This window comes from Salmo trutta, chromosome 10 (genome assembly GCF_901001165.1).
Source record: "Salmo trutta chromosome 10, fSalTru1.1, whole genome shotgun sequence".
NCBI lineage: Eukaryota > Metazoa > Chordata > Actinopteri > Salmoniformes > Salmonidae > Salmo > Salmo trutta.
In genome coordinates, this window is record NC_042966.1 from 33,878,019 (window position 1) to 33,890,548 (window position 12,530).

The 12,530-nt window shown below is 39.9% G+C and overlaps 1 protein-coding gene across 4 annotated transcripts in view; it reads left to right on the forward strand.

Annotated features, from left to right (window-relative positions):
• col21a1 (collagen, type XXI, alpha 1) overlaps nucleotides 1–11,734 on the forward strand; it is a 52,636-nt gene extending 40,902 nt beyond the window's left edge. For 3 of the 4 annotated variants that reach the window (XM_029765357.1, XM_029765360.1, XM_029765358.1), the window contains 10 exons: nucleotides 2,056–2,109; nucleotides 2,410–2,481; nucleotides 3,356–3,391; nucleotides 5,609–5,653; nucleotides 6,176–6,208; nucleotides 6,318–6,464; nucleotides 6,640–6,694; nucleotides 6,779–6,973; nucleotides 8,671–8,748; nucleotides 9,583–11,734. In XM_029765357.1, the coding sequence (XP_029621217.1) occupies nucleotides 2,056–2,109; nucleotides 2,410–2,481; nucleotides 3,356–3,391; nucleotides 5,609–5,653; nucleotides 6,176–6,208; nucleotides 6,318–6,464; nucleotides 6,640–6,694; nucleotides 6,779–6,973; nucleotides 8,671–8,748; nucleotides 9,583–9,773 (906 nt within the window). In that variant the 3' untranslated portion in view covers nucleotides 9,774–11,734. Of the gene's footprint in view, nucleotides 1–2,055; nucleotides 2,110–2,409; nucleotides 2,482–3,355; nucleotides 3,392–5,608; nucleotides 5,654–6,175; nucleotides 6,209–6,313; nucleotides 6,465–6,639; nucleotides 6,695–6,778; nucleotides 6,974–8,670; nucleotides 8,749–9,582 lie in introns of those variants that run through there. The other variant, XM_029765361.1, reaches the window with a different exon arrangement.
• The last annotated feature ends 796 nt before the right edge of the window (nucleotides 11,735–12,530 follow it).

Here is a 12,530-nt window from a genome sequence, read left to right on the forward strand (position 1 = left end):
CTGGAGAAGATCTCAATTACTCCTCTCTCCTGCAACACCACCACTAGAGACAGTGCTGCAACACCACCACTAAAAGCAGTGCTGCAACACCACCACTAGAGGTAGTGCTGCAACACCACCACTAGAGGAAGTGTTGCAACACCACCACTAGAGGCAGTGCTGCAACACCACCACTAGAGGAAGTGCTGCAACACCACCACTAGAGGCAGTGCTGCAACACCACCACTAAAAGCAGTGCTGCAACACCACCACTAAAAGCAGTGCTGCAACACCACCACTAGAGGAAGTGCTGCAACACCACCACTAGAGGCAGTGCTGCAACACCACCACTAGAGGAAGTGCTGCAACACCACCACTAAAAGCAGTGCTGCAACACCACCACTAGAGGAAGTGCTGCAACACCACCACTAGAGGTAGTGCTGCAACACCACCACTAGAGGAAGTGCTGCAACACCACCACTAGAGGCAGTGCTGCAACACCACCACTAGAGGAAGTGCTGCAACACCACCACTAAAAGCAGTGCTGCAACACCACCACTAGAGGAAGTGCTGCAACACCACCACTAGAGGAAGTGCTGCAACACCACCACTAGAGGAAGTGCTGCAACACCACCACTAGAGGAAGTGCTGCAACACCACCACTAGAGGAAGTGCTGCAACACCACCACTAGAGGAAGTGCTGCAACACCACCACTAAAAGCAGTGCTGCAACACCACCACTAGAGGCAGTGCTGCAACACCACCACTAGAGGAAGTGCTGCAACATCACCACTAGAGGAAGTGCTGCAACACCACCACTAGAAGCAGTGCTGCAACACCACCACTAGAGGCAGTGCTGCAACACCACCACTAGAGGAAGTGCTGCAACACCACCACTAGAGGCAGTGCTGCAACACCACCACTAGAGGAAGTGCTGCAACACCACCACTAGAGGCAGTGCTGCAACACCACCACTAAAAGCAGTGCTGCAACACCACCACTAGAGGAAGTGCTGCAACATCACCACTAGAGGAAGTGCTGCAACACCACCACTAGAAGCAGTGCTGCAACACCACCACTAGAGGCAGTGCTGCAACACCACCACTAGAGGAAGTGCTGCAACACCACCACTAGAGGCAGTGCTGCAACACCACCACTAGAGGAAGTGCTGCAACACCACCACTAGAGGCAGTGCTGCAACACCACCACTAAAAGCAGTGCTGCAACACCACCACTAAAAGCAGTGCTGCAACACCACCACTAGAGGAAGTGATGACCACACAGAGCAACTTTAAAACCCTTAATGACATTGAGCAGTGTTATGAAATTCAAAATATTGCCGGCTACATTACCTCATCTGTCCTTAAAAGGGTTTATAGTTGCTCTATTCGTGTTAGAGTGCCACTGTATAGGCCTACCGAGACATGCAACAAAACTCTGCATTATTGCAGATGCATATAGTGCTTGGGTTAGCATTTTCTGCAGTGATATAATTTCTAGCAAGTATGTTGTTTAGAGCAGTGCCATGGTTATACTAGAGACGCCAAATGAAATGGTGATCCAAGCTGACTACTATTGCCTTCGCCAGTGGAAGTTTGGGATGGAAATCAAAAGCGGTCTGGTACTCTGGTTCTCTGGTCTCGACTCTCTGTCTCCCAATCACTTTTCATTAGCTGATATCTGTTTAACAAGAGCCAATGTGTATTGGTTAATGGCACAGGAGTGAAATAGTAGTTTATGGACATGAGCAGGGTTTTCATATTAATGTCCTAGTTTCAAACAGCATTTATTAGGGAGAGGATATTTGTTTAGAAAAAGAAAAAACAAACTAGGGCTGGGTTTAAATCCGATCAGCGTTAGATAATGTAATAGTGCGCTTGACATTTCAAGGTAATTTCTGATTGAGCCGACATATGCAGCATTTACCTTGAATGTGGTCTCTGCCAATATGGAAACAATGCCTTCTTTTCACAGCAGTATTTCATGATTTCAAAGCAGAATTGTATTTCCAAATCAGCATCTTCTATGTATTTTATGAAGTACCTCCTTCAACTAATATTTTTTTCTCAAATAAAGGGCAGCAAAGGTGAAAGTGGACTTCCAGGTCAACCAGGGGTTCCAGGACAGGAGGTCAACATTTAAAGTTTTATATCGGTTGATATTATGTCTATTCTGAATGTAAAGGTGATTACGTCATTTAGATCTGTTTTAAGAAGGCTGTGTGAGTCATTGATGAACCCTTACAGTGCAACGTAAGCTACAGAACGTCTAAGAGACAAAATGTCCTTACTGTGGGTTCTTACTATGTACAGATATGTGGTTGTCTCACCCAGCTATCTTAAGACTGTAAGTCGCTGTAATAAGAGTGTCTGCTAAATGACTCAAATGTACATGTACAGTAAAATGCTGATTGAATTAATGTTATTCCAGGGCAAGTCAGGTGACCATGGTGGAGCAGGTCAGCCAGGACACCCAGGAATGCCAGGCCTGACAGGACCTAAGGTAGTTATTAGGGAGAGGACCGTCTCCTACAAAATCACTCTTAACTGCTGTGAAATTACTGTGTCTATACTGTTCAATAGGGATTTACCTATTTAGCAATTATTGGAATTATTGGAAATAGCAATTGTACTAATTTTCACTAAATGTTCTGCTCAAATAGGTTCTTTTGAAATTGGTATAATTATTTATTTTTCTGAGGCGTAGTGTACGATTGAGCTGGGATTAAGCATTAAGAATGTTTTCTGCAAATGTTTTCAGTGTTGCCAATCCGATCACATTTTGTTTATTTAATGAGCGAGGAAAAACACTGACGTTGCATTTTGATGAAGAATTAGGAGCCAGAAAGCTACTTTATAGTGAGCTGTGTTTCCAGATTTACCTCCATTAACTTCAATAAAGAATAATAATTTATACTACAGCTTCCAAGCAAGTCTTTAATAGGATGAAATAAATAAATTACCCCAAGGACTGCAATTTACAGGTGAGGGTTAATCAAATGCAATAAAATACATAATAACAGTATTTTTTACAGGAACTGTTTCACAGACATTATTTGATGTTCCACCCTAGAGACAATTATATCTAGCTTACCGTATCATGAACTGTACTTTTTAGTTTGCCTTTCGTTTAATTTCTACCACTTCAGGACAACTTGCAATCTTACAACAAAATATATTTTCAAAAAACAGGGAAACACTACAAGAGGCTTGTAGAATGTTTAACATATTGTCATCTGGCATATCCATAGCATGTTCCATGGACTTGATGCAGCTGAAGTTTAAACATTTGGAACTATAACTCTGTATTCTCCTATTGTAACAATATTATAACAATATCATAACACTTGATTGTTGTGTAATTTCTATCCCACCAGGGACAAAGGGGAGATCCAGGTGAACGAGGAGGGGAGGTATTCGCAACATTTAATAACTCCTGATAACAATTCAAATCCATTAGCTGCCCTTGATGCTCTGTCCTCAGAGGATTTCAGATGGAATTCCAGACATTTAAAGCATAGAGTTTAGTTATATTTTGCCATGCTGTTGAGTCCAAGAGAGCAAATAATGGTAAACAGCAACAAAATGAAATGTAATATACTGTAACTGATGAATATATTGAAACCTTCATTTGACTTATGGACCGGAGGTTGCTTTGGGAAACATACAGTACCAGTCAAAGGTTTGGACAAACCTACTCATTCAAGGGTTTTTCTTTATTTTTACTGTTTTCTACATTGTAGAAAAATAGTGAAGACATCAAAACTATGAAATAACACATGTGAAATCATATAGTAACCAAAAAAGTGTTAAGCAAATCAAAATATATTTTAGATTTTAGATTCTTCAAAGTAGTCACCCTTTGCCTTGATGACAGCTTTGCACACTCTTGGCCTCTCAACCAGCTTCACCTGGAATGCTTTTCCAACAGTCTTGAAGGAGTTCCCACATATGCTGAGCACTTGTTGGATGCTTTTCCTTCACTCTGCGGTCCAACTCATCCCAAATCATCTCAATTGGGTTGAAGTCGAGTGATTGCGGAGGCCAGGTCATCTGATGCAGCACTCCATCACTCTCCTTCTTGATCAAATAGCATTTACACAGCCTGGAGGTGTGTTGGGTCATTGTCCTGTTGACAAACAAATGATAGTTCCACTAAGCGCAAACCAGATGGGATGATGTATCGCTGCAGAATGCTGTGGTAGCCATGCTGGTTAAGTGTGCCATTAATTCTAAATAAATCACAGACAGTGTCACCAGCAAAGCACCCCCACACCATCACACCTCCTCCTCCATGCTTCATGGTGAGAATCACACATCCGTTCACCTACTCTCCGTCTCACAAAGACACAGCGGTTGGAACCAAAAATCTAAAATTTGGACTCATCAGACCAAAGGACAGATTTCCACCGGTCTAACATCCATTGCTCATGTTCCTTGGCCCAAGCATGTCTCTTCTTCTTATTGGTGTCCCTTAGTTGTGGTTTCTTTGCAGCAATTCGACCATAAAGGCCTGATTCACGCAGTCTCCTCTGAACAGTTGATGTTGAGATGTGTCTGTTACTTGAACTCTGTGAAGCATTTATTTGGGCTGCCATTTCTGAAGCTGGTAACTCTAATGAACTTATCCTCTGTAGCAGAGGTAACTCTGGGTCTTCCTTTCCTGTGGTGTTCCTCATGAGAGACAGTTTCATCATAGCACTTGATAGTTTTGCGACTGCACTTGAAGAAACTTTCAAAGTAACTGAAATGTTCTGTATTGACTGACCTTCATGTCTTAAAGTAATGATGGACTGTCATTTCTCTTTGCTTATTTGAGCTGTATACCACCCCTACCTTGTCACAACACAACTGATTGGCTCAAATGCATTAAGAAGGAAAGAAATTCCACAAATTAACTTTTAACAAGGCACACCTGTTAATTGAAATGCATTATAGGTGACTATCTCATGAAGCTGGTTGAGAGAATGACAAAAGTGTGCATAGCTGTCATCGAGGCAAAGGGTGGCTACTTTGAAGAATCTCAAATATAACATATATTTTGATCTGTTTAACACTTTTTTGGTTACTACATGATTCCACATGTGTTATTTCATAGTTTTGACGTCTTCAGTATTATTCTACAATGTAGAAAATAGTAAAAATAAAGAAAAACCCTTGAATGAGTAGGTGTGTCCAAACCTTTGACTGGTATTGTATATACAGGTTTCTACATTTTCCATGTACAAAAGACCACTTCAAGTATAATCGGATGCTTGGCTCACTACCTCCTTCCAAATGTGGTTGCTTTCATTTAGCCAGAGTGGAATCATGTTGAACAACCGCTTAATTCAAAAGTCATGGAAAACAGGGACAGCTATGATCTTTGGGGGGGAAACTAGGAAGCGTATCGAGTCAAATGACAATGTCACCACAGGACTGCAGTTAAGAAGTCACTTGTACTGAGTCTCTGGATGGAAATATCATTAAACTGACCGTCATGGACGTAGCAACAACCTTCTTGTAAAATCTCAGTACATTTTAACTCTACTCTGAAGGACACCAATTTGATTACTGAAGACCTTACATTTAATCACAAGCAGAATGACTAAAAACAAAAAACATAATTGCTAGTTTAATTTTCTCTACAGGGATTGAGAGGTGAAAAAGGAGCTATGGGAATTCCAGGGAATCATGTAAGTTCCCCTTCCTATGAATACATCTATTTTTTTTTTACATCAATGAATGAATTTTGAAATGGCTATACAAGAGCATTTTGTCCAATTGGACAGTTGATTGTCCAGTAGCCTCGGAAGCCCAGTTACATAATATTTACTGCTTGCAAGTGCTACAGTAGACGTTTTCTATTGGGGAACTATTCTCACCACATTATAGTGGTTCTTCAATAGCCTAAATAATTTGTAAATGGGAATATTTTCCTCTTGTCACAATGTATTTATTTCATATTATAGACTAGCACTGATCTAATACATTCATGTACAGAAATTGGATTGTGAATTTGGAAGTGTCAGAACAACTCTCAAATTGACTTCTGACGATAACTTTTCCATTGACAATATCAATTTAAACAGCATATTTTTCCTTTATCCACATCTAGAGGATAAAGAAGTTAGTTGTATTTCCATCTCATTCAATTCCAATTACATTATAATTAATGAACATTACTAATAATCAGCCATTATGACTTTGATTGACAGGGCTCCAATGGCTCATCGGGACAAAAAGGAGAGGTAAGTTTGTCATTGATTACTGTAAGTAGCTGCAGCCCTGAATAGCCAAGCATACATCCCCATGTAGAGCAGTGTGTGTGTACTTTTACTATGCTCTTGTGGAAGCCAGAAAGGGACAACAGGAGACCCCGGTCAGAGGGGACTGGGAGGTCACCAAGGCCAGCCAGGACTATCTGGGCAGACAGGCCCGCCTGGGCCTCGAGGACAGAGCGGGGACGTTGGCCCTCTTGGGCCACCTGGACTAGAGGGGAGACCTGTATGTACCTCACCAGTACAATCACCAGTACACTGACCATCCTTGGTCATCAACAACTACCCAACATGTCACTTTTCAACAATAATCGTTCACTGTTCCATCAATGTCTATGCCATTTGTATTAATTGACTCGTACATTTTGCATGACGCCATCAATCATGTCACATTTCCACAGGGAAGGGAGATGTCCAAGCAAATAATTCAGGAAATATGCAGAGAGGTACTTAGATGTGAGTATTGATTATGTTTGATCATTGATGTACTCTGTATAGTACACCTATATCTGAGCCCTCTCCATTGTGTTTTCATCCCAGTGGAGATGCCTTCACTACTCCTCAGTAACCAGCAGCTGAGTAACTGTGACCACTGTCAGACCAGGGATGGGACTCCAGGGGCACCAGGCCCGGTTGGGCCCCAAGGATCTACAGGCTTTCCTGGGAACCCTGGTTCCAGTGGACAGCCAGGCCATCCAGGTCGACCTGGGCATCCTGGGATGCTTGGCTTGAAAGGTAATAAATAGGCTTTAGGACTCAATTAATCTGTGCAGTATGTACATGTAAACAGTAGAGTAGAATATAAACATAGGCCTAGCTTTTTCCTTTAGTCAAATAAGATTTAAACATGTGTTTGTACTGTCTGGAACACATTACATTTTATTTGTTCTATTTGGAACATATTGCATTCTATTTGTACTGTCTGGAACACATTTCATTCTATTTGTACTGTCTGGAACACATTGCATTCTATTTGTACTGTCTGGAACACATTGCATTCTATTTGTACTGTCTGGAACACATTGCATTCTATTTGTACTGTCTGGAACACATTGCATTCTATTTGTATTGGCTGGAACGCATTGCATTCAATTTGTACTGTCTGGAACACATTGCATTCTATTTGTATTGTCTGGAACACATTACATTATATTTGTACTGTCAGGAACACATTGCATGTACTGTCTGGAACACATTGCATTCTATTTGTACTGTCTGGAACACATTGCATTCTATTTGTATTGGCTGGAACACATTGCATTCTATTTGTACTGTCAGGAACACATTGCATGTACTGTCTGGAACACATTGCATTCTATTTGTATTGGCTGGAACACATTGCATTCTATTTGTACTGTCTGGAACACATTGCATTCTATTTGTACTGTCTGGAACACATTGCATTCTATTTGTATTGTCTGGAACACATTACATTATATTTGTATTGTCTGGAACACATTACATTATATTTGTACTGTCTGGAACACATTGCATTCTATTTGTATTGTCTGGAACACATTACATTATATTTGTACTGTCTGGAACACATTGCATGTACTGTCTGGAACACATTGCATTCTATTTGTTCTGTCTGGAACACATTGCATTCTATTTGTATTGTCTGGAACACATTACATTCTATTTGTACTGTCTGGAACACATTACATTATATTTGTACTGTCTGGAACACATTGCATTCTATTTGTACTGTCTGGGACACATTGCACTCTATTTGTATTGGCTGGAACACATTGCATTCTATTTGTATTGGCTGGAACACATTGCATTCTATTTGTACTGGCTGGAACACATTGCATTCTATTTGTATTGGCTGGAACACATTGCATTCTATTTGTACTGGCTGGAACACATTGCATTCTATTTGTACTGTCTGGAACACATTGCATTATATTTGTATTGGCTGGAACACATTGCATTATATTTGTATTGGCTGGAACACATTGCATTCTATTTGTACTGTCTGGAACGCATTGCATTCTATTTATACTGTCTGGAACACATTGCATTCTATTTGTATTGGCTGGAACACATTGCATTCTATTTGTATTGGCTGGAACACATTGCATTATATTTGTATTGGCTGGAACACATTGCATTCTATTTGTACTGGCTGGAACACATTGCATTCTATTTGTATTGGCTGGAACACATTGAATTCTATTTATACTGTCTGGAACACATTGCATTCTATTTGTATTGGCTGGAACACATTGCATTCTATTTGTATTGGCTGGAACACATTGCATTCTATTTGTATTGGCTGGAACACATTGCATTATATTTGTATTGGCTGGAACACATTGCATTCTATTTGTATTGGCTGGAACACATTGCATTATATTTGTATTGGCTGGAACACATTGCATTCTATTTGTACTGTCTGGAACATTGCATTCTATTTGTGTTTCCAGGAGATCCTGGATTAAAGGGTGAGAAGGGCAGTCAAGGAAGAACAGAGATTGGAGATCCAGGAACACCAGGGCCTCCAGGTAATAATAGGCAGTTAACCCACTGTTAACCCACTCCAGGTAATAATAGGCTGTTAACCCACTGTTCCTAGGCCATCATTGAAAATAAGAATTTGTTCTTAACTGACTTGCCTAGTTAAATAAAGGTAAAATAAATTTTTAAAAAAGAATAATAATGGTACGCTACTGTACAACCAATCGGATATATGCAACATACATTGAGTATACAAAACATTATGAACACCAACTCTTTCCATGACATAGACTATGATCCCATATTGATGTCACCTGTTAAATCCACTTCAATCAGTGTAGATGAAGGGAAGGAGACAGGTTAAAGAAGTATTTTTAAGCCTTGAGAAAATTGAGAAATGGATTGTGTATGTGTGTCATTCGCATGGTGAATGGGCAAGACAAAAGATGGAAGTGCCTTTGAACGGGGTATGGTAGTAGGTGCCAGGTGCACCGGTGTGTGTCAAAAAGGCTGTTCTGAGGGCAAAAGGAAGGGTGCAACTCAATATTAGGAAGGTGTTCTGTATGTTTTGTACACTCAGTGTAGTTATGTCTATTCAGTTATTTAGTTAAGATAGAAATGGAATCAGGAGAATATTCTTAAGATTGATGCGTCTGAGTCACTGCATAGTGTCCAATCATGTCCTCAGTTCATTTCAGATCTATTGCGACCCTTTTTCCCTCTTCTGCAGATAAACACATTGTAAGCCTTCTGGGACCTTAGCTACCTCTTTTTCAATCAAAAGTGATCAAATAACAGGATTAGGAATTGTTGGAAAACCAGTAGGTCATGTTTTGGAACCACAAGAGAAACATCTCATTTGTAATTGTCTACTTTCCCAGGTCAAATGGGTCCCCAGGGGTACAGTAAACCAGGTCATCCAGGGAAGCCAGGACCCCCTGGCTTAAACGGGGAGGAGGGGAAGAGAGGTAACCCTGGGGTCCCGGGCCAGCCGGGGGTGTGTCATCTATCCATGTGTTACGGTGTCATGATGAGGAGCAGGGATCCTTTCAGTAAAGGACCAAACTATTGACCCAACATGGCAGCAGGCAGGCAATCAAACAGTCTGGAGTTGATGCATACATCTCAAAGAAAAACAGCAAATCTTTCCAATCTCAGGAAGATCACATTTTACAGTGTTTCCCATTAGTCACAGAAACAGGAAGTACCTCTTAACATGTATATAGCAAAGATACTCATGTGCATCCTTTCATGACCTTTATCAACCACAGTTTATACCTGGTTCTAACCTGGTCCTTTGTCCTGATCTTGTCCACATTTTGACTGCGCCCACGTTTTCAGACAGGTGTAGACAATTATAAGATACATTGTGATCTGATTGTGATCGAATCTTCCTGACCAGCTTCTTAGGTAGTCAGGCACACGTTGGGTTTGGAAATATCTGTGTAGACAAATCTGGACAGATGGCACCATTGACTTATGTCATCAATGTGTGTCTTAAAATAAATAAATAAATATTATTTTGAAAGAATAGCTGTGAAATAATTTGCCAACAGGGAGGGGCCAGGAAATCTGGTCACAATGCATGCAGTGGATGGATAAGAGATTACATTTCTGAAAATTTGGGAACAATCAGAATGTGGACAAGATCAGGACACAGGACCCATATTAGCAGCAGGTATAAACCGGCTTTAGAGGGGAAAAAACATATTCATTCTGTTCTTTTCACATTCTGCTTGTTATGTCACAGGCTCCATTTTCCTTTAAAGGGATAGTACAACATTTTGGCCTTTTTGTACTTACCCAGAGTCAGATGAACTCATGGATACCATTTGTATGTCTCTGCAGGCAGTTTGAAGGTAGTTTCTGGAGCCATTGCTAACTAGCATTAGCACAATGACTGGAAGTCTACAGGAACAGCTAGAGGAACAGCTAGCATGAAAAAATGTTTCACTATCCCTTTAAAGAATGATAGTAATTGCTCCTACATTTGGATGGCTTTGGTTGGCATTGGTTGGATTCTGAGCCAAATAGCAATACAAAGAATCCAATGTAAAGAATTCTGCATTGCTCACAGAAGTATACAGGAATAAAGGGTTGGTACTCCACTTGGACAATGCTGATGGTACATTTTCTTGCCATATACTGCCCCCTGGTGTTGATTGTTTTTGCACCAGACTTTCATATTGGTCACCCCAAAATGTTTTTGTTTTTTGCACCATACGTTCTGATTGGTCACCCCAAAATGTTTTTGTTTTTTGCACCATACGTTCTGATTGGTCACCCCAAAATGTAGTTTTTGCACCATTTCTTTTTCATGGTCACCCCTCAATTTGTTTAGCAAATTTGTTTGCATTTTTTTGTGAAATGTTTAAAGACCCTGTAATGTATTATAATTTGTAATTTCACAAATAAACAACGTCTAAAGAATTACAAAGTTTCATGGCAAATCTGTGAGCTTGCTATCTCTATAATGGAGGCTGCTATGTTCATGAAACATTTTGATGAATAAACATATAAAAGCCATAATCTAAAACCTGTGTGCATTACAGCGATGCTATTTCAGTTTATATTCCTTTTTAATTTTTTTTTTACAATAACTAGTTTATGTATTGTATGAAAAATACATCTTTTTTTTTTTTTTTAACTTGAGTAGAGGATAGGCCTACCTACTATAACAAATGTAAACCTGGGAAATCCTAGCTACTTTCTGTCAAAAGAGTGAGGGCTAAATGAAACATGTTGACATCTTGACTTAATCTGAAGTTTGCTCTGTTGCAAATGATTTACTGTTCGCGCATATATGACATGTATGTGCCTGAGTACCTTACCTTACCGTACCTTGTCTTACCTTAGCCTATCAAGTTTAAGTATTTTTGGTTATTTATAAAACTGAACTAATTTACTGTGTATTGATGGGCTTTACCTGTGAGAGCTTGGTCGTTTTTTTGCTGTGTCTAATTTTGTATGTGTAATGGTGACTTTTGTATTGACTTTTGGTATCATTAATTAAAACGTTTTTTATGACGTGAAGTTTTTTTGTATTTGTGTGTGTGTGTGTGTGTGTGTGTGTGTGTGTGTGTGTGTGTGTGTGTGTGTGTGTGTGTGTGTGTGTGTGTGTGTGTGTGTGTGTGTGTGTGTCATGCAAATTAAAAAGGAAATTCCACCACTTTTTACCCCATATTATTAATTTCCCTGTTTCAAAATCACAGTTAAAAAAAAAAATACTTTTGATGAAATCATATTGGGAGCTTTTCTTCTTATCTTTTTACATACAGAATGTAGAAATGTGCCATTTTCATATACTGTATGTATACACTTGTATGGTTCTGGAGATAATATCAGGTAAAAAAGTGGTGGAATTTCCTTTTAAGTACAGAATTCTCACTGGGGGTAATTGGGGATGATAAATGATGGTCCTTACACTCTCACACTCTTTCATCTTTGTACGATCTTGATCAACTGTCACATCACAGTTGCCGGATGACTCAGCCTGAATGTGTGTGTGTGTGTGCGCGCACATCCTACACTAGATGGCGCAATGGGATTACAACTCGGCAACTAAACTGTGAAATAACTTAATGAATGGGGATGCTGAGTCAATTGAATGAATAAATACTTTATAGATTGCTAATAATAATAATAATTTACAATTTCTAGCTCTTTCCATAAGAAACTCAGCTTCAAAGGCAAAGAATAAACAACCAATAATCTTAATGAGTAGCCTAGCTATAGTTAGCTAGGTCAACCAATACATCACCATGAGTAGCCTACTGCGAAGTCAACCAATAGAGGCCAAGTCTTTGATGGAGATGTGGAGAAGGACAGT